Raw genomic sequence first — 22,845 nt, forward strand, 5'->3', positions numbered from 1 at the left:
TCAGACACTATATGGGCATATCAGATATATCAGGTAAGTTTCCCATGCTATGTACTCATATTTTGAACACAGATGTTAAAATAATTGATAACAAAAAGTCAGGTAACAAAATATTAATGGTCTAAGTCAGTGGTTCTCAACCTGTGGGTCACGACCCCTTTGGGGGTCAAACGACCCTTTCACAGGGGTTGCCCAAGACCATCGGAAAACACATATTTCCGATGGCAATTCATAACAGTAGCAAAATTAGTTATGAAGTAGCAATGAAAATAATTTTATGGTTGGGGGTCACCACAACATGAGGAACTGTATTAAAGGGTTGGGGCATTAGGAAGGTTGAGAACCACTGGCTAAGTGATCAAAATCATAGATGATGAAATGCCTTTTATAAGGTGCAATACATGATTTAATCTTTCTGAGTCAAATTCACTGAATGGATGCATGTGCGTGAAAACTGGATAATAATAGCAACAGCTGAAAGTCATCCAGTACTTACTATGGGCCAGGCACTGTGCTGAGAGCCTTACATGGAATTTCACATTTGGTCCTCACAGCAATTCAACGCCACAGGCAATTGTATGGTCCCAATTTTAGGGACGAGGAAACTAAGGTTTCGACCCAATATTATACAACTTATAAATGGCAAAATCAAAACCCACACCAGGTCTGTTGGATACAATCTTTTCTTTCAACAATTTATGTATTGATTTCTTACTCTCTGCCAAACACAGTGAGTACTGAGAAAAACAGATAGGCCCAACGCCTGGCTCCATGGAACACGCAGTTGTAGCTGAAGCTCTTGCTTTTCACCACATTTTGCAACATCCCTAGGCCAGCCGGTTGGAGTCAATCATTTCCAATGCTTTAGCATTTACATCAGTTTTTTTGCCATTACATCGCTTAATAAGTTGAATTACTTTTGAGCCAAATCTTTATGAGCTTTACCTGACTGTACAGTGTTTGATTCTGCTTGGCTTGTAAAATATCTGGCGTATCAGGCATCAGATGAATCCTGGTTTTGTCTTTGTTCCAATCAATGGTGTATAAGTGCTAGAAAGTTTAAAAAAGAAAGGCATTTGAAATTTGAATAACTTCTTAGGGTAGACCAGAAAGGGGAAAAAATGTAGCAGGGTATTTGAATGCACAGAACTTGAATCAGATGAAATTAATTTAGTAACTAAAGTAGCATATAATTCATAGAAGACACCAAGACCAAACTCAGATTTTAATATGTAAATATTTAAATGTTTTCTACCTTCTAGGATAGATCAAACTACTTCAGATATAATAATTGAAAAAAATAATTTCTCACTCAATTAGAAGGACAGGAGAAATAAAAATAGGCAAGTAGCAGAAGAGAATGGTGTAGGGCGTGCTCTGGGGCTGCTTGCCATGCCTAGAGGGGGTGAGCCAGAATCAAAAGCCCTAAAGGAGAGCCAGAGGCTGCTAGCCCCCTCGCTGGGAACTGCCTACCTTGTTCATGGTAAGCGCATTCTGCTTCGCAAGCACCATGTCCATGGAGTCGGTCAGCTTCTTAAACTGGAAGTTGCTAGGGTGCTGGCGGTATTTCTGATCACTGGCATATTCAGTTGCTTTCTTGGCCTTCTCCACTTCTAGGGAACCAGCTGGGCTCCAGCCAAGCCCTTTGTACCATTCATTGTAGTCCTGTTTATATTCATTCTATAAAGACAAGAGGCAATTCAGACACGAAGGTGTGGCATAGGAGACTGAGGTCTCCCTTCCCATGCTAGGAATCCAACCATCACCCAGAAAGAAGTGAGCCTTACATCACTCTGTATGTGATTCATATTCTTGCTCAGCTGGATGTTCATGGCATCTGGAAGGAGGATGTACTTGTGGATCAGGTGTTTATAGTTGGTGTTGGTGATGTTGGCTTGGGCATCCTTGGCGGCCATGACACTGAGCATGTTGGGAGGGGTGTGGTAGCTGGTCTTTGTCTTTTCATAGTTTTTCTTGTACTCCCGATCAGATTGCATCTTAGCCACTTGCATGGAATGGACTAGTTTGGGATCATCCTCAAGACTGCGGAAACCAACCATTTTTCCCTTCTCCTTTTCATAATTATATTTGTATTTATACTGTGAAGAAAATTTGAATATTTATTCAGAGCAGTCCTCTTAACAAGAAACATTCTTGTGTCGGCAGTCTGTATTTCATCACAATATTTGTACAGGATTCTACAGCTCACAAAATACATTTTTCACATTTATTTGTGTAACTTGATACAACTCTACCTTGTCAGGTAGATAGCAAAGTTATTGTTATTGCCCCCATTTTATAGATGAGTAAGCTGAGAACCAGAGGTGAGGGACTTGTAAGGTCACCAAGGATTAGAACCCATCTCTTGTGATAATACACCACACTGACTTCCACACATACTCTGCTGTTAGTGTTAAAGAGGCCTTTAGTTGGTAATAAGAGTACAGCAAGTGAAAGAAAAAAAGCAGAATGTTCTAAGTAGCTTAATGTTTGCGTAAGAAATAATCCAGTCAGTCTTTTACAGGTGAGAATAGTTCAGTTATGAGAGACACAGTGTAATTTTACAGTAGCTTTGTATTTGTGGAACTCCTTTTCTTTTAAGACTCTTCATACTGGTCTCCTGAGGAAGAAGTTTTACTATTTATCACCCAATTTCCCTCAATAGAGGGGAGATCCTGATACGTGGATATAGTCTACCTAACTCTTGTGGGTCCGAGTGTGCAAGTTAGGGGGTAGGAGATGGGAGAGCCCTTCCAGCATAATAGAGGGAGAAGAATTGGGAGGTCTCAGGACAATGTAGGAGTGAAACAGGGGTGAATCGGTGGGAAAGGAAAGATGCAGAACAGAGACAGAGGAAGTATAACTGGGGGATGATACGGAAAGGGTGCTCTGAAGACTACTCCTTCCACTACTCCGCGTCATCAGATACTCACTGTGAGTAGACTTCTTGGGAGAACAACCGGATGAAAGGACCAAGCTCGCAAAGCTTATGCTACGGCAGTGGTGTGCTGGCACACTAGCTCTCTGGGGGAGAAGCCCTGAGTTACAGTGTTTGGCAGTTTCTGTGGTGTAAGTACTCCCTCCATGGCTGAGGTCAAGCTGCCATACTTTAACAACTGGTTTGCACAACTCCCGATTGTTTAATAATCAGCTGTCCTAAGCACAAAGGATCAACACCCTCAGCACACCACTTCACTTGACATCCTCTTAGGAAGACAGATTCTAAGAGGCAAGAACAATACACATCTTTAGATTTCTACAGGTCACAGCCTTGGTGATGGAATTCAAGGTAAAGTCACCTAAATCTCATGAGTCAGGGAGCAGACATCCATGTGGTCAAAACGTGGTTAGCATTCCGTTTTTTTCAGAAATACCAGAGCAAGCAAAAGAGCAAAGCTAAGAAGCATTCACAGAATAGAGTGAGGCTATTGTTAGCTCCACATCCCCTGACACCCCAATATTTTATCCACTCAGCTTTTCCAGAACTGAGCTACTATTATTTTGGTAGATTAGAAGCCCCCAGCCAGGTGATGGCTCCCTCTGGACTTACATCACTGGCAATATCTCTTGAGGCCTTGGCAGCTTTGATAGAAATTGCATCAGTTCTGAGATCGTAGCCTTTCTTTTTAGACTCTTCCAAGGAAAGTTTGTAGAGTTTCTGTAAACAGAGGCAAGGGAATAGTTTTCTAAATGGAAAGCCTGGATTTACTTTAAAAGAGTAAACTAGCACCGTGGCATGGTTTTTATTTCGGAACAGAATGTTTCACCGGTGGTTCAATGGCTGAATGTTCTCACAAAAAACATCATTGTGTTTGAAGAAAAAAATAAAATCAATACCAAACTCAAACATACCTTTAAGAAACTACCAGAAAAAGTAAAAGTTCTCCCTCTCTATGAGGTTATACAAATGCTTTTTAAAAATGTGAAAGCCCAGTAGGTTCTATTGATGCGTTTTATCAGATGAGAATCAAGGGATGACTACAAAACAGCCACATTCTTACATCAAAAGCACATTTCATTGTTTTACAGTTGATACTTTTATGTATATAATGGTGTGGATTCTACAATCCAAAAAGAAGTCAGCATCCCAAATTCTTGTGTACTTCAAACAAAGAATAGAAAGGAAAAAGAAAAAATAACTGGCAGAATTAGAGGATTTCCTAGTAACCATGGGTTAGGGTTAGAAAGGAAGTGAAATAAAACAACTATGCATTTTCTGATATTAACTGCCACACATTTCTTGTTATGAGGCTTGCCCCAAATTCCTCAGAATGTGCATCTTCCCTTTCCATTGAACTTTCCCCAGACCCCTTCTTTAGGACCATCTCAAAGTCTTAGTGGATGGATTTTCTAAGAATGAGATCCTACGCCCTGGCCAGTTTGGCTCAGCGGTTAGAGCATCGGCCTGCGGTCCGGAGAGACCCGGGTTCGGTTCCCGCTAAGGGCATGTACCTCGGTTGCAGCTTGTCCCCGGCCCTGGTAGGTCGTGCGGGTGGCAGCCACTCGATGTGTCCCTTTCACATCGATGTTTCCCTCTCTCTCTCTTCCTCTCTCTCCCTCCCACTCTATCTGAACAAAAAATGGAAAAATGTCCTCGGATGAGGATAAAAAAAAAAAAAAAAAAGAATGAGATCCTAGAACTCTCACTTCTTTTTCTCTTCTCCTGGCCCCCAAGAGCTTCTCTTTTTGCCAAGTGTCTTCGTTTGAGAAGGAGGACCTACCCCTAAAACAAAATGCACCTGCCCTTCAAATTCCTAATTGCTGGGCCCGAGGCCCATAGACAGGCCCACTGTTAGCAAAGCAAGATAGAGAAAGATTCTGTTTAGGATTCTCACTTTTACTTCCAAATCATCTACTCTCATAATGAAGACATATTAATTAATTCATTCATTTTTACCGGTTCAAATAGGCGGGAAAGCATGGTGACAGCAGGGGAATAATACTTACATCACTCATGTTAATTGCATTTGTCTTTGCCAAAATAATCTGGGGGATATCAGGCATCATGTGGATTTTGGTCTTGTCAGCCTCCCAAGCTTGTTTGTAGAGGTGCTAGAAAGTAAAAACAAAAACCCCCAGTGGAAGTTAGTATCTTAAAAGGAAACTTTCTCTCTCTCTCTCTCTCTCTCTCTCTCTCTCTCTCTCACTGTACATACATATCAATTTTTATGTATTTTTATTAGCTAGGTCTTATTTTTATAAAATTTAAATGAAAAAGTACTCATTCAAACAAGACAGTGGAGAGGACATAGGCTAGAAAGTAAAATGTCCTATCTTCTTGTCTGATAGCCTAGAGGTGGCATCTTCATCCTAAAATGTTTAGGCATATTAAAGCCCACACATAGTTATTTTTAAATATAAACGAGGTCACATAATATGTAATGTTCTACATCTTGCTTTTTCACTTAATAACACAGGTTAGACGTCTTTTAAACTTCTTAAAATAATTTACTTTATATATTTAAAGAGTTTACTCTTCCATGGGGTGTAACCCAATTGAGCTAACCTGTTCTTTACCGACAGACATTTGATTTATTGTTTTCAGTTTGGTTCTAGTCCAGACCCAGTAGTTAACCTGCTGTGTGTCATTAGGGGAGGTGCCTTGCCTCTCTGGGCCACGCTTTTCTCAATGCTGCAATGAGAGGATTCAATTTGACCACCAAGCTATCTCTCACTATTAGCATTTGCTATTTCTATGATTCTCCTCTTGGCATCATTACTCTGAAATGGTAACCATTAACAATGAAAAAAAAAATGAAAGTTTTAACGTTTTAGAAATACATGTACGCTTGTGATAGTTTAAATTTTAAACGGCAAAAGGGGCACTGAGTTGTGCTTTGTCTTTTAGGCAAATTCCTTTCAAGGAGGTTGGTCTTCTTGACAGATCAGAAGTCTCCAGAGGATTGACTCAGAGATTTAGCATCATACAGCTCTGTCTTCCGGACCATCATTTTCTGCAACTGCCGAGTGTTATAGTCCAAATAATGTGCCCCCTTTGTTGCTAATCAATAGCATTTTAAATAGTGATCGACATAAAACAGCCAATGCTGCTGCAATTATTTTATTACTTGTCACTTAAAAACTGGAGTCCAAAGTTGAGGTACTTGTTGGTCCTGATATCAACTTATAGCTAAAAAAATATAAAAATATACTAAGGCTTTTCTAAAGACTAGAATAGTTAGTAATCCAAGAAACTATTGGTGGATAAAGACTGCTCTCATGACTGCCCAGAGAAGGTCCTGGTTCAGGATGCTGCGATGGCCCTGTGATCTGGGAGTCTGCTTCCATCCCATCCCAGCAGCTGGGAGCAGGGTGGGGGTAACAGCCTGCTGCTCTCAGGCAGTCTTCTGACTCAGTCTCATGGACTTCTACTCAAACTCACAAACAGGACTCATTTTCAAGATCTGCATTTAAAAAAGAGCCCATATTTATTTAGAGAGGTTCATCAAGGGCAGGCGCACTTATTAAGACTAAAATATTTTTTTTAAATTATAAGGCCTTCTTTCAAGGTGAAGTAAACATTAATTATGATGCCCTAAAACTGTCAGCAAAATCTGTAGATTAAATGGAGGATATGCCTGGCTTCTTCCTGAGGCAGATGCAACACGACATTATTGAGAGACTTACATTATCCATAATTTTTGCATTATTCTGAGCCAAAACCATGTTCATCGAGTCCATCAATGTGGAATACTTCAAAGTGTCTGGGTGTTGGCGGTACTTCTTCTCACTGATAATCTCCATGGCTTTCTTGTTTTTCTCCGCCTCCAGGGAGCCCAAAGGGATCCATCCCACGCCTTTCATGAAGTCAGCATAGTCAGCTTTGTACTGATTCTGCAGAAGAGGACAAGTCCATGAAGAAGGAACCAAAACTTCTAAGAACCATGCATAGCTTTTTAAATACGTCTTAAGTTCTGTTTCAGTTTCCAACCCATACTATATTGAACTTCAACTATTTTTATTCCTAAACTTCAACTTTTATACATTTTCTTACACGAGAAATTAAAAATGGGCAGTCATATTATTGTGATTTGTTTTTCTACATGCCTTCCTGAAGGAAAAAGGCTTAAAAAATAAATAAATAAACAAGTAGATTAATTGCCAATGTTACTATTATCTCGCAAAATGTAACCATGTTGGACTAACTTTCTTACAAAAATTCTCAAGTTCCCCTGGTTAATAGATGACTTATGGAGACCTCATTTCTTTCTTTTGCTATAAGTCTTTGATCAGTCTCCACTGTTACAACTCCCTCAGGTACACCAGAAACCTCACTGATACTTTGTGCAAATTTCACTTTTTTCCTCCACAAGTATATACACAGTTGCTTTCATTTGGGCACTTGCATACCTCCTCATATATGTAATATATATCATATCATATCATATCATATATCATATTATATTATACATATGAGATAATAGCTCAGCTCTTACATTCCCAAAAAGAAATGTAGGCTCGGGGTGGCCTGCCTTTGGTTCATAATTTAAATTCACTTTTCCCAGCCACCAGATGTCCTCTAGAGCTGAATTCTTGGCTCTCTAGTCTGTGCCTTTCTCACATTCATTCTAATAAGCCATCAATTCCTCAAAAGTTAGACATGATGGAATGAAAGCTGGTTGGGAGTGAGAGGCACGAGCTATCACGTCATCTGATTTCCTGCTTTCCCTCTTACTCCTTAATCAGGAGCCTCGTATGCTTCTGACTCTCTTTGGTGGACATACTTCTTTCAACGTTCTTTCTGAAACAAAATTTCATTTGCCTTTCCTGAATCCAATACCCAACAAGGCTCACAGCAATAATGGTAGAAATTAAGACTTTAGTTTCTAGAATTGATCCCCTTTTGTTTAAAATAAATAAATAAATTTAACCTAAGTAAAAAATAATAATAATAAAACACCTTATTGGGAAATTACACATGAATTTCTCTCAGGATTTTCAGAGTGTCATTACTAAGGGTCATTACTGATTTGCTTATTAAGCAGAGTAAATGTTCTGCAAATGGTGTGGCTGTCACATACATCACTCTGAATCTGCATCATGTTTTTGGCCAATTCAAAGCTCATGGCATCAGGAAGCATGCTGTAGGTATGGATCACATTCCTGTAGTTGGTGTTGGTGGCCACTTCCTGAGACTTCTTGGCTGCCACCACACTGAACATGTCCACCGGGGTGTGGAAGGATGTCTTAGATTTCTCGTAGCCCTTCTTGTATTCCCGGTCTGACTGCATCTTGGCCACCTGCATGAAGTGCACCAACTTGGGGTCGTCCTCTAGGCTTCGGAAGCCAATGTGCTTCCCTTTGGCTTGTTCATAGGCTTGCTTGTACTTGAACTGCAGAGAGAGAAAACACATATGGTGATGGAGACAGTGGAGGAAAGAGAAGAAAATATAATGAAGTAGATGCCATTGGCTTTCTCATTGTAGAGTTTTAGAGCTACCCTAAATTTAGAAAGAATTTTAGGAGACAGGGAACAAAACCTTTTGACTTCAAATGTCTTGCCAGACTTGAGTCCAGGGAAAGAAAAGGATTTCAGAGTTAATCAAAGAAGTGTGGAAATAAGTGGTTTTGGGAGTTTTAGAAAGTACTTTTCCAGCTCAGCTGTCTGACCAGCAGAAAAGGCTGTAGACACAGTTTTTCATGGGGCATCTTTAAATTCAGGAAAAGCCTGATCATGGGTCTCCTAGGTAAAATTTGTAGCTTGCATCCCTATGTTTGCTTAGAATTGCCTATAAATGATTTGAATGCTCTAAAAGCAACTTATTTTAACAAGATCCAGTCACTTTTTACATTAAATAATGGACAAGTGATGGGAGGGTCCTTGGACGGAGTGAAGGGATGTGGCTTGTGTGTTACATGGGATGATGGCCCCACCGACATTGGGTAGAGCTGACTGTAGCTCCTACAAACACACAAACTTGACTCATTTGCTCTGATTCACTCAGCCTAAGGAAGGCCCAATGGAAGCACTTACATCACTGGCAATGTCTCTAGAGGCTCTTGCAGCCTTTATTGAGATGGCATCTGTTCTCAAGTCATAGCCTTTCTTCTTTTCTTCTTCCCAGCCAGCTTTGTACAGTTTCTTAATGATCAAATAGAAAAAAAAGTCAGCATCTTGTCATTGGGGTTAGAACGGGGATCCTGATTTCAAGTGGTGGCATGCGGAAGACAGGCATTCCATAAATATCAGTTCCCTTCGCTTTCTCCCCTCCTTTGGTTGTCCATCTACTTACATCACTCATAGTGATTTGGTTCATTTTGGAGAGTAGAATGTCTGGTGTATCGGGCATGACGTGAATGGTGGTCTTGTCTTTATTCCATTTCTCAACGTAGCGCCTCTACAACAAGAAGGGGAGGCACGTGATTGGACAGCAGGACCAGTATGTGGTGGTGCTATCAAGAGGAAGAGACTCACAACTCCACTTTCGAAGAGCTTAAATCTAATGTTGGGAAATGGGTGAAATAGCAAGAGGGGCTGATGAAACCAGACACATGCATGCTGAGGAAAACAATGATCAAACAAGGGAGTCCTTTTCCACTGAAACAACATACCGTCTTGCCTCAACCGCCCAAAGGTCAGTGTAAGTGAGAGCTCTCTGGACATGATAAAAGTTATAGAATGCCCTTCTCACCACCACCATCAGAAAGATTAAATGCTAACGAGGATCATGATGGCAGCGACAGGCTCAGTGGCATGAGCCATGTGAGGGTTCTCAGGCTGAGCCAGCAGGAGAGTTCTTACCTTATCCATAATCAATTTGTTACTTTTGTTAAGTTCTTGTTCCATCGTGTCCATGGCATATGTGAACTTCAGCTTCTCAGGGTGCTGGCGATACTTCTTCTCGCTAAGAATCTCTCCTGCTTTCTTTGCCTTCTCCACTTCCAGGGACTCTATCGGGACCCAGCCAATGCCTTTCATCCAGTTGGTGAAGTCGGATTTGTATAGATTCTTTACAACATAAAAGGCAATTTTCATTTCAGAAAGAGTCAAGGCACAGGTTTCTTTGGCTCAACAATTCACTCATTATCAAGAAGGGAAAAAGGAGTTGAGGGAGAATAATCTGGTTTTTAGTCCCTCTTATCTTTTGGAAAACAATTAATTATAAAAGAGATTGCATTCATGGTGGTTTCATACTGGAAATCTGGAACCATAATTCCTTTAAAAATTTAACTTTCTTGGGGGAAAAATGAACAGAATTTTGCACTAGAAAACATATAGCACCCATTTGAATCTCTCATTTTTTTAAAGATACATATATATATTGGGTCCAACATCCAAAGTTTTAAACTATGTATATAATAACCCCCCAAAGAAGCTACATATAGTTCAAATGAGTAAAATCCTAAAGCTCTAAATTCTGGAGAGGACCACTAATTACACTGAGTTGGCTAAGTTTAGGTTGGAGTGAGCGGAATTGCTGATTACTTGTTCCTCCCTCCCACCAGCTAGAAATGAGTGATTCTCTGCCAACAATCTGTTGATCATTACGTACATCACTTTGAATCTGCATCGCATTCTTGGAATGCTCCACATCCATGGCATCGGGCAGCAGAGTGTAGTTGTGGAAGGGTTGTCTGTAGTTGGTGTTGGTAGCAACCTCCTGAGATTTCTTGGCTGCTGTCACACTGAACATATCCAAGGGTGTGTGATACCTGGTCTTGCTGGCTTCATAGCCCTTTTTGTACTCACGATCTGACTGCATTTTGGCTACATTCATGTAGTGAACCAGTTTAGGATCATCCTGAAGACTACGGAATCCAATTTGCTTGCCCTTGGCTTTCTCATAGGCCTCTTTATATTTGAACTACATGAAAAAGAAGGGCAAACAGAAGTTTGATAAGGTATAATGTAGAAAACACTAAAGTATTAAACTGAATTTATATTAACAAATTAAGCAATAGCCAAATTCAGTCTAAATATAGTGTTATTATCATAAAATAAAATAAAAAATAGAGAAGTATTTTTAATGGAGGATCTTGAATGTCCTCTGGGTATAATTAAAAATGGAATAATTTGTAGTTTAGATTATTCATAAGTAGATTCTTTGGATATGGTCAAAGGTTGCTGAAAAGTTTATTTAGGGTTTGCTGTATTTTTATATTATCTGTTTCCATTGTTACCTTGCATTATCTTATAAAATATTTGCATAATCCTAAGTAAATTTCAGCAAAACCCTTATAATATTTAGTGTATTGGATGACAAATGACTGCATTTTTAATACTATCAAGGTATTATATCAATACATATAGAAATCACAACTTCATTTGTTAGAACTAATTAATTAAGTAACTAAAATCCTGTCATTTTAATCTAGAATTCTTCCTGGTTTTTCATATTTACCAATTTCTGTGTGGAAATATTTAAAAACTGTGTTTTTATAAAACACTTTGAAACTTTTCTAATTTAGCAACATTTTAGTATAGCAAGGTTTTTTTCTTGACAAAATTCAAATAAAAATCAGTTTTCTAGTTCATAACAATGATATTAAAGAGAGTTCCAAATATTTTATAGTTTAAAAAAAAAAGAATTTTCTTCTTTGTAACAACTCTATTGAGTTATTAAAGATTTTAAAGTGGAACAATATAAAAAAATCATTGGTACTTAGGATACTAGAAAATATTTTAATACCATAACTTTTTTATTTTCTTTCTAATATAGTTTATATAGCTTCCTTGTAAAGATTTTGAAAATATATACTTTCAAATTAGACTTACATCGCTAGCAATATTTCTTGAACTTTTTGCAGCAACAATTGGAATAGCATCTGTTCTTAAATCATAGCCCTTGGCAAGGGTTTTCTTCCAGTCTGATTTATAGAAAGCCTTGAAAATAAAAAAAAAAATATATTATTTTATTATTTGACAAAATTAAAAGAATAAAAGAGGACGCTAAAATCTTTCTTATATAACATGACATAATATGCCCCTTTCTATTAAGAGAATTTACACACTTGGGCTATTAGTTCATCTTTTATGAATCTATCAGAGTCTTTTAAAAAACATCAGTAATTATATACAAAGTATGATTTCAACTGCTTTAAAATGTATATGTTGGCATAACTAAGCAACTAAAAGGTAATGCTTTGAATGGGGGATAACGGATTTAAATTTTTTTCATAACTTTCTATATTTCCAACTTTTGTATAATAAGTGTGTAATATTTTTATTTTATGGTATTTTAAATAATAAAGCATTTTAATGTACAGTAAGGTATTTGTGACTAAAATTAAAATTCCAGATGTAGTATCTCCCAGTTTTAACCTTCATGTTTAAATATTACTTATAACAGCAGGGGAAAATTCTAAATAAACAAAATGCATAGAAATGAGTACCAAAATCTGTTTATTTGGAGAAAAAAGAGAGCCTAAAAAAATTAGGAAGAATGATGAAGGCATCTTTTAAGAAATAAACAATTTTTTTCAGGTTTGTTTATGTTTATAAACTAGAATTTACCAACTTAAAAAAAAAAGAAAAACAAGAAAAAGCCCGGCCGGTGTCTCTCAGTGGTTGAGTGTTGACCCATGCACCAAGAGGTCACCAGTTCGATTCTTGGTCAGGGCACATGCCAGGTTGTGGGCCAAATCCCCAGTGGGGGGCATGCAGGAGGCAGCCAATTGAATTGATGTTCTCTCTCATGGATGTTTCTACCTCTCTCCTTCTCTCTTCCTCTCTCTCTAAAATCAATAAAGAAAGAAAGAAAAAAAAAAACGAGCAAAAGGAAGCAATTCATAATAGTAAATTTAAACATCACCACCAAGTTGTATCTAGACTATCTGAGAGGCTAGTTACACACAAAAAAGAGTTTCTAAAGAGAATTACAGTAAACTTTCTTAGAAGTTTTAACAAATAACTGAAATGAAAGTTAACTAAAGCAAAACTTAACCCTACTACAGACTATGTACTGCTATATTTTCCAATTTTGTCTATCCCATTTTGTTCTTTTTTTTTTTTTTTTAATGGAACACAACCTACTAGATTGACATTATAACCCACTGATGAGTCACAGCCCACAGTTTGGAAAAGTCTGCATTAAGTGAAATTTCATGGTAGCCTCTAGTCTATATTCTACGGTAAGAGTCCAATCTGAAGACTTTGGGTTGGTCCTGTACGTGGAGGGCAAGGAGAGACTGCAGAAAGAGGCAGGTCACTCCAGACTGGTGGGTGCAGGGTTAGTAAGCAAGGGAACTTCCGTCTGAGGCTTGTCCCTGGTGGCCTCATAGTAGATCTCCACACCCACCTGCCAGAATCTTAAAAGTTTATATAGAGGCCTTAATGGGGTTCAGCACATATACCGTCCAGAGGGTCTCAACAACACATTGTTCTCTCAAGGCTGTGCCCTTGAAAGTAGCTCCCACTGTGGGGACAGGCAGACCACACATTCCTAGGACAGGGAAGGAGGTGAGCAGCCTGCAATTGCCCGGGTCCAGCGCAGGGCCAACTGGCAGTCACTCCGTTTCTTCCCCATAAAGATTCTAAGTTCTACAGTTACCCAGAACTGGAGAGGAAAGGCCCAGGTGAGCAATATTAGCCTGTCTCCAGGACAAACACTCACATCACTCATGTTGAGGGCGTTGACCTTGGCTTGAATAAACTGAGGCAGGTCGGAGTCTATAGTGTACTTGTGCTTCAGCTTCTCCCCTTCCACCTTGTAGTTCAGCTGGAAACAAAGGAGACAGCACGCAAACGTCGTCAGCTCACACGATGTGAGTTCCATCAAGCACACTCTCCTTTACAGAGCAAGGCTATCGTTTGTGTTTTCCATATTTAGGCCTACCCCAGAGACACTGTGGGCTCAGTTCCAGACCACCGCAGTGCAGTGAATATCACCAAAGCGAGTCACATGAATTTTCCGGTTTCCCAGTGCACATAAAAGTTATATTTACACTACACTAAAGTTTATTAAATGTGCAATAGCATTTGTTAAAAAAAAAAACCAACCACCACAATGTTTATACCTTAATTTAAAAATGCTTGACTGCTAAAAAACATGCTAATAATCATCTGTGCCTTCAGTGACTCTTTTTGCTGGTGGAGGGTATTACCTTCCATTTGTAAAAATCTCAATTATCTGCAAAGCGCAAAAAAAGCACAACAAAACGAGGTGTGCCTGTATAAAGCAAATGCCAAACTATCACAGAGGGGGGGGGTGCTTGCACACATAGTCATTAGTTCACTTCGCTGATAATTATTGGACCGCACCATGGGCCAGGTAGGGTGGTAGGTTCTGTGTTTAAAGGGTTGAAAAAGGCAGACTGGTATCTGGACCTTAGAGACTAGTAGAGGAGACAGAGAATAAACACAACTATAAGACTGAGCTAGATTCTGTGATGTGTTGTAAATAAAATAACTTTTTAGGGAAGAAACAAGGGTGGTCAGCAAAAGCCCAAACTTGAAGAAAAGGGAGGGGTCCATGCAGAAGAGGAGCTTTGCGCCCTGAGTTGGAAAGGGCGTGGCCAGCCCGAGAGCCCGAAGGCAGCCTTGTTACAGGGCTGGGGTGGCCGAGGGGGGCCAGGGGTCAGGCAGGATGGAGAGTGGGGCCACAGGGCTGGGCGCCTTTGCAGCCACGTTAATGTGTTGAAGGAGAAGTTACTAAGGGGTTTTAAGTATAAGAGGGATGTGATGTGATGTCAGATGGTCTCTCTGGTTGTGGTGTGTGCCCCCGGGCATGGAGTCCAGACGCCAGAGGATGGCAGTTGTCCACAGGAGAGACATGGAACTGGGCTGGCGGCTGAAAGAATGAGAGGTGTCAGGCAGGGTGGCTGAGAGAGATGCAGGAGGCTGACGCAGCAGAGGTTCTGGCTGGGGGTTCGCACAGAGAGGCCTCCGTGGGGACAGCCAGGTTTCTGGTTTGGGCGACTAGAGAGATGTCAATGGCATTTGTTGGAATGGGGAAGACAGTGACCGAGCACAGTTTTCCTAGCTAACTAGAGAAAACGCAGTAAGATGTGACACCTCGGCTAATACCAAAGAAATCAGAAAACTCTATGTCATTTATTACCGTGAAAATAGAATTAATCTTGAAACACATGTGGTAATGTGGGAGCAGGGACTAGTGTGAGAAATGAAATCCACAGATAAGCCTCCCCACCTCCCCATAGTCGGGGCTAAAAACACTAAGTCTTCCCTTCTTTGTTTTTTACTTACCTTCCTCTTTCTGCTGGAGGTATTTCAACAGAACTCTGAAATTACCAAATGGATTGAAGCATTGAGAATTGTCATCAGCCTCTGACTAAGAATAAGGGTCCAGATAGACCTGGGCTCAGAGAGGAGACGCCAGAGGATTAAGGAGCTAAGTAAACTGCTTAGCTCCTTCCCAGAGGCCTCTCTAGACTGCCCCTCAGAACACCCAGCTATTGTCCACGGGGATTAGGACATTATTACGCCTTTTCCCAGTGTAGCTAAGTAGAACTGTTGCAACTGAGAGCAATAAATAGCTTGCTTTGCCATTCAGACAGAGTGACAGATAACAATACTAACAATTTCATTTCGTGTGTCTAATGAATAGCACAGATTCTCTACTTTCGGAAAGTAAAGCAAATTTGGAACAGTCCCCTCCTCCTCTCCCTGTTCTGCTTATGTTCAAGTTCTAAGGGACTTCAAAAGGAAAATCTTCTTATTATACCTCTGAAAGCAGTTGATTTGGTAACATAGATGCGGCTTCAGGTATTGAATTAAGAAGGATGGTGGAATGGCTTGTCACGGGGTTATTCAGGAACAAACACTTCTGAAGGGAAACCACTTACATCACTCAGCTGCTTTGTGTTCTGCTGAGCCAAAACCATGCCCATGGAATCAGGCACGCTTGTGAACTTGATGGTGTCTGGGTGCTGTCGATACTTCCTCTCATTCAATGCATCGCCTGCTTTCTTGGCCTTCTCAACCTCCAGAGAACCAATAGGGATCCATCCAACGCCCTTGAAGAAGGTGTTGTAGTCGTCTTTATATACATTCTGCAAAAGAGCAATCCCATATGAGGATGTGTCCTAGAGAACAGTCAAGCGGTGTTTCTGAAATCTGCAGTCCTCTGCAGGGGAAATGACTAGCCACTTTCTCAGCATGTTTGCATCTGTAATGAGGCTTTGGTAGGTCTGCCACAGAGCTTCTCGCCCAGAAGTTGGTAATAAGAAAAGGCAGTTCTGTTGTTAGAGTGCATTATGCAACACAGAGAGAATCTAAGCCACATATTTCCATGGGTGCTGCTGAAAAACATTGTGTCTCTTTTGACAATAAATTGGGCTTTCCTTTTGATGTCACTGAAAACTCCACCGCTTTGAATTTCACCCACACTGTCCACCTAGGCTATTCCTGATCTCAGTTAAGGAGAGACATTTTCACTGAGCAGCAATGAATGAACACCATTTCCTCCCTTTTCAGAGGACGATTCCTATAGACATCTGGCTCCTGCAGAAGAAAAAGCCCTGAATGTTAAACACCTCCCTCTGCGGCTCCCCGTGAATTATGCTGCAATCACAACGCCTTCCTGGTTCACTTTAGATGACTTGTCACAGAGATTTACATGCATGAGAGTGTGACCTTGAGTTAAAAAAAAAAAAAAAGTCAAAAATAACTTTCCGGAATTCAGAAAGAATAAAGAATACTCCTATTTTGCATTATACATATCACCACGGAAGCAAGCACCCCAGGAGCAACCATTTCCTCTTGTTGAGAATCAAGGTGCCTCATATACTTAGTGGAATATGGCTTCCTCTTTGACCCAGAAGTTAACCGCCAATGATTACACTGGGCATACAGAAGGCCAGCAAAAAACACAGCTTGTCTACCATGCCTTTCTAACAATCATTATTGTTCGTGTTTCAATAATGATTATTTTAAAGGACACTTTTTCAAATATTGTATTGTGACGTCTACTAAAGTAGGAAGAAATGATTATCCCTTGCATGCCAGCATCCCTGGGTCTGCTCGGGTCTATAGACTTACATCACTCTGAAGCTGGTTCACGTTCCTGGTGTGCTGGACACTCATGGCATCAGGTAGGTACGTGTAGTGATGTATCGGTTGTTTATAATTGACGTTGGTCACAACATCCTGGGCCATCTTTGCAGCTGTAATGCTAACCATGTCCCCAGGGGTATGGTAGCTGGTTTTGGTGTTCTCATAGTTCTTCTTGTATTCACGATCGGACTGCAACTTTGCCACATTCATGTAGTGGACCAGCTTGGGATCATCCTGGAGGCTTCTGAAGCCCACATGCTTTCCCTTGGCCTTCTCATAAGCTTCCTTGTATTTATACTGCAGAGGTAGAATTTGGTTAGCAAAGTCCTAGGCAATAGTATTAAATATAGCAATTATAGTCACACAAAAAGGCACTCAAAACATTGTGACTTTCTGGAAGATTGTACAAAAAGGCAAACCATAACCCCCCCACACACAGTCCCCAGAAAGTTCAGTGACAGCATTTATTCCCATCACTACTGTATTACAAATGGGCATCATGATACACTCAGGACCAGTTTCTGTTCTTTGTTATCAATCCTACAGATGATTTGCACTTAGAACTTTATTTAAAGCCAATTGAATTTTCACACTTAATATAAACATGACACATTCCAAATATTAGATCAATATCTCTTGGTTTTCCAGGAATGCAACTCTACTGAATCCATTATATTATTGCATATCATAGAATATTATAAATTATTGAGAAAACCTTCTATTTTTTTTTTGTTCTGATTGGCCCAGTAATTTGTACACAACAGGTGCAGGAGAAACTCTAAAAAATTCTGCATGTGAGACATTTACTCTCAGATCATCTTGGGGTTGGGGGGTAAAAATAATCACTGTGATTTTTGTCTCAGGTTGACCGAATAGGGTTAAAACAGAACCCTCTTCTTTCTATGTAGCATCGGTTTAGACGCTGGTTTAGGTGGCGGGTCTTCACCTGCCCCAGCCCCCCAGCTCGCTGCGGAAGCAGCAGCAGGTGAATGAAGGAGCTGCAGTAAGGGCGGGAACTGTTGGGAGCTTCCCCACCAGTAAATATCTAACCACAAAATCTCTGATGCCCAACATCTCTCGCTGCCGGAATCGGCAGTGTGCTGCAGATTGAGCTATACTGTATGGAACAGGCCAAAACCCCATTTTCACGTAAAGAGATTCAAATCCACCTAAACTCTGCAGACACGCTGCTCCTGCCGTTTAAGCACCAATTTATCAACAAGAGTTTGGTGGGCAACAGGATTATTGAGTAATCTCTGGGCGTGTTAGAAAAAGCTCTGTGCAAGTGCTAACATCATCATCATAACGTCCTGCTGTAGACGTTCACTTTCTCCTTAAACTGGAGATGTATTTCAGCGTGGCGTGCGCGCCCCGAGGAAGCGGTGGCAGGCGCGGCCGCAGGAGGAGAGCGGCGGAGTCCTCACTCCCGTCTCCCCTGCAGCCTGCACACACTGCCCCTCCTCGGACCAAGGCCGCACCCCTGGAATGGTGGTGACAGTGCAGGGCATGTGTGCTCTGAGAAAATGCTGCTTTCAGTGATGGCGAGAAGAATAGTGTGTACTTCTATTACAGACAAAATGGGTATCAATTTACATAAATCAAAATTACATTCTAGAAAAGTGGGCCTTTCCCCATTTGGCTTAGAAAATGGTGATTGCCAGGGGTGGGGAGGTAAAAGGTAATACATGGTGATAGAAGGAGACTTGACTTGGGGTGGTGAACACACAATACAGATGATGTGTTGTGGGATTGTGCCCCTGAAACCTGTATAATTTTGTTAACTAGTGTCACCCCACTAAATTCAATACATAAAAATAAAATAAAGTCTGTACATGTTATTTAACATCTTTTCTGTCTTCTTAATACAATGGTAGTGCAGGTAGGCACCTGAATTCAATGCGTTCGTGCCAGGCAGGGTGTCCTCACTGAAACCTGCGCTGTCAGGGAGTGTCGGGGGAGGTAATTGGGCTCTGAATGGGGGAGACCGCTGCTCTCGGGCTCCCCACAGCTCCCCACAGCTCCCCACGTGGGGTCAACGAATCACAAAGCCTGGAGACATGACAGTGTCTCAAAGCAATAGTTTGTGGAGAATTTGAATGTCATTAATCGAACGTATTGTTTTCAATGTGACATCAATTAAACAAGCACACATTTGTTTACTTTTTAAAAAGGCGGTCACCCAGATTTCGCCCGGAACATTTACTCACATCACTGGCAATATTCCTCGACGCTTTGGCCGCAGTGATGGGCAGAGCGTCGCTCAGCACGTTGTGGCCCTTGGCTATTAGATCATGCCAGTCCCGCTTATAACAGACCTGGCACAGGGAAAGAAAAGGATGTCAGCATGCTGTGTATTAATCAGCCAAAGTGATTCCTCAACAGCTGGGACTGTCTTATTCCTCTCCAGATGGAAGCGTAAAGAACTGCCTATAGCAAAACGTCACACTTGACGTGGCAGGAAATTACTGGGCTCGGCACCAATTATTCACCCAAATCTGGTGAGGGCGCTTGTTGAAGAGGGACCTTGGGAAACTGGAGTGGTTCAGACGAACTTCATAAAGCTTCTGGAAACCTGGTATGTGAGGACCGACTGGAGAAAATGAAGTTATTCAGTCTTATGAAAAGAAGGTCCCGGGAAGACCCAGTGGTTAGCTTTAGAAATTTTAGGACTGTTGTTTAAAAAAAAAAAAAAAAAGGACTCTCTTTATTCTTATTTTTCTGGAGGATATGTACCTCCTCCACATGCAAAACTGGGAAAACTAAATAGAAGTTTTAGAGAACCAGATGTTGAGCTCTACATGAAGAAGACTCTTTCATGGTGATTGCCAGGGGGAAAAGGGGTGAGGGGCGTAGAAGAGGGTACAGGGGGATAAATGATGGAAGGAGACTTGACTTGGGGTGGCAAACACACAACACAATATACAGATTATGTATTATAGCACTATACACCTGAAACCTATATAATTTTATTAACCAAGGTCACACCCATAAACTCAATAAAAAAAGAGGAAGAATCCTTTAGAGTTGTCCCACACTTGAAAAGGCCAAGTCCAGAGGTTCAGGACCATCACCACGGGCTATGCTGCAACAGTTGACCTAAATAATTGTCAAGGCCCCATCACACCTGAAAATTCTATGATTTCATCATCATTTCTGGATTTCACGCCCCATCAAAGATCCTACTTACGTCACTTATATTGTAAGCATTGCACTTGGCCTGAAGAAACTGCGGAAGGTCAGGGCTCATGGTGTACTTATGCTTCACATCTTCTCCTTTCGCTTTGTATAAGATCTGCGAACACAGCCACAGAAATAAAACGCATTTCAAATACTACAAAATGCAAAATACAGTAATTGCATACTTAACGGAATTATTCCTAGCACAGTCCCCCACTATTCGTATTGTTTAAAAATATCAAAGGTATTTCCTTGTTTTTAAGAAACTCAAGGACCTTGTTATCTTTAGGAAAAGCCAACAACTTTGTGTATGACAAATGACAGAAAAAAATCCTTAAAAGAACAGAAATCACTTACTGCCAAAGATCAATGAAAAATAGGTTCAAATGGGAAACTCTAACATGAATTACATAATTCACCAAAGCCGGAAAAGTTCGTTCTTTGCCAGTGAAGTTAATAGTTCTTAAAGTCGTGTGTTGTTTTTGTTTGTTTTTTTACTTTTAAAGAGGAAATGATGGTTAGAATGAGTCTTTCACTTCTGCTTAAAACTTTCTGATTATAATTGCATCAGTAAAAGCATATAATAATTTCATTAAATGAATGTGCTTATACATAAATCCAGTATACTCAAAAGGTTTACCATTGCATATTTACCCTAACTTGTCATTTTAAACATGTGCAAAAGTACCCGGCTGGTGTGGCTCAGTAGTTGAGCGTTGACCCATGCACCAAAATGTCATGGGTTCGATTCCTGGTCAGGGCATATGCCCAAGTTATGGGCCAAATCCCCAGTGGGGGGCATGCAGGAGGTGGCCAATCGATGTTCTTTCTCATCGATGTTTCTCTCTCTCTCTCTCTCTCTCAAAAATCAATAAAGAAAGAAAATTAAATAAAGATGTGCAAAAATCTCAAAGTGTATGATGTAGAAATCATATTGTATCCTCCTCTTGGTAACAGTAAAGAAAGAAATTGTTTAATTTCTAAAACTATAATAGAACAGGAACCACAAGTAGGTTTTCAATCTCTTTTATTTATCATAGACCTCCATTTCCTAGGCATGTCTATGTGGAATATCACGTGTGAACGGGTGTGTATACATCACAAGTCAAGTCTGAGATGGCTGATCATTAAGCAAATCCTCAATTACTAAATAATTTCTTCTAGGAATCCAAGAGCTATCCTTACTACCTCACTGCCCTTAGGAATCATTTCTAAGCATTCACAGAATCTCATTAATTCTACCTTCTAAACATCTCCTTTCCCATTGCCTCTGCCTTCAAGTCCCACTAAACCTTCTGCTGGATAACTGTAACAGCTTTCTAATTCATCTCCTTGCTTCCTACCTCTCCCCTGTCCAATACAGCCTCTGTACTTATAGCCAGATTTATCTTTTAAAACACAGACATGACAATGCAACTTCATGGATTAAAAATATGCGATGCATCTTGTTACCTACTCCACAATGCCCAGATTATAAATTAGCATACAAAACCCTCAGAGATCAGGTTACAATCCTGAGCCCTTCACTGTCCTTCCGCTCATTACTTCTTCACTGTCATGATTTTCCTTTTGCCAAGAAAGTACCCTTCCTCCCCATATCTGCCAGGGAAAGTGTGGTAGGCAGTTACCCTTGTCCCTAGTACTTACTTAGCATTCATCTCTCTGTGTGGCAAAGCTGTTTCCATCCATGCCCTGGCCTTGTATCCTTGTTATCTCCCATAGCCCACTAATCGTTGTCTATTTAATCTTGATACCATCAGCACATAATTCAGTGCCTGGCACATGGAAGGTGTTCAAAAACATTCATTCAATGAGTTGACAAAGGAGTGCTTTTGATGCCTCTTTAACTCACCTATGCATCAGTCTTTCCTTTAGGTCTGACTTGAGCCAGCCCACAGCTGGCTTATGGACAGACAGGCAAACAATACACCAATCTCCACCAAGACATAAGTAAAAAAGTCTCTATAATAACTGTATATGATAAATTGAGGTGCAAAATCGTAAACTCATGTATATTATTTCCCTGTATTACATATGAAAACTAAATATGAGGAACTTAATATAGAATTGGATATAATAAATTTTCTACAGTAAAGTGTCTGGGATTTAAGCTTAAACATAGTGTGTGTGTGTGTGTGTGTGTGTGTGTGTGTGTGTGGTACTGGAGCAATATTTTTTTTGCACCATGTCAATTTATCCAATACCACAATATTTCAAGGGAGTCAAAGAAGAGGTCTCAAAAAGGAAGGTAAAAACCAAGATAGAAATAAAAGAAAATATAAGTGCCCACACCAAAAAGAATTGTAATTATTAATTTTGAATTAAATAATTTCAAAAGGAAAAGATATGGGCTCAGAAGAAGTAAAAAAACAAACCAAGCCGATATTTATTTTCTTAAAGCCTCCCTCCAACCTTAGCACCCTGCTTTGTTCTACTCACATCGCTGGCTTGCTGTGTGTTCTGTTTTGCCTGGACCATGACTGGGGAGTCCACGATGCTGGTGAACTTGAGGGTGTCTGGATGTTGCCTGTACTTCTTTTCACTCAGGGCATCACCTGCCTTTTTAACCTTCTCTACATCCAGACTCCCGATAGGTATCCAGCCAATGCCTTTCATCCAGGTGTTGTAGTCTTCCTTGTAGGCATTCTATAGCAAAGGGGGGAGAGGGGTGAGCGCCCCGGGCAAGGGGTTCTCTCACGCAGGCTCTGACCTCG

The 22,845-nt window shown here is 40.5% G+C and overlaps 1 protein-coding gene across 3 annotated transcripts in view; it reads right to left on the reverse strand.

Annotated features, from left to right (window-relative positions):
- Positions 1–22,845, reverse strand: part of NEB (nebulin) — a 194,532-nt gene that overhangs the window by 124,017 nt on the left and 47,670 nt on the right. For all 3 annotated transcript variants that reach the window (XM_036253262.1, XM_036253261.1, XM_036253260.1), the window contains 18 exons: positions 22,571–22,777; positions 20,142–20,246; positions 19,162–19,269; positions 16,940–17,251; positions 15,745–15,951; positions 13,554–13,658; positions 11,717–11,824; positions 10,494–10,805; positions 9,743–9,949; positions 9,234–9,338; positions 8,975–9,082; positions 8,022–8,333; positions 6,628–6,834; positions 4,948–5,052; positions 3,551–3,658; positions 1,788–2,099; positions 1,474–1,680; positions 946–1,050 (listed from right to left, as the gene is read on the reverse strand). In XM_036253262.1, the coding sequence (XP_036109155.1) occupies positions 946–1,050; positions 1,474–1,680; positions 1,788–2,099; positions 3,551–3,658; positions 4,948–5,052; positions 6,628–6,834; positions 8,022–8,333; positions 8,975–9,082; positions 9,234–9,338; positions 9,743–9,949; positions 10,494–10,805; positions 11,717–11,824; positions 13,554–13,658; positions 15,745–15,951; positions 16,940–17,251; positions 19,162–19,269; positions 20,142–20,246; positions 22,571–22,777 (3,240 nt within the window). The remainder of the gene's footprint in view (positions 1–945; positions 1,051–1,473; positions 1,681–1,787; positions 2,100–3,550; positions 3,659–4,947; positions 5,053–6,627; positions 6,835–8,021; positions 8,334–8,974; positions 9,083–9,233; positions 9,339–9,742; positions 9,950–10,493; positions 10,806–11,716; positions 11,825–13,553; positions 13,659–15,744; positions 15,952–16,939; positions 17,252–19,161; positions 19,270–20,141; positions 20,247–22,570; positions 22,778–22,845) is intronic.

Source organism: Molossus molossus, unplaced genomic scaffold, assembly GCF_014108415.1.
Source record: "Molossus molossus isolate mMolMol1 unplaced genomic scaffold, mMolMol1.p scaffold_m16_p_11, whole genome shotgun sequence".
Lineage (NCBI taxonomy): Eukaryota > Metazoa > Chordata > Mammalia > Chiroptera > Molossidae > Molossus > Molossus molossus.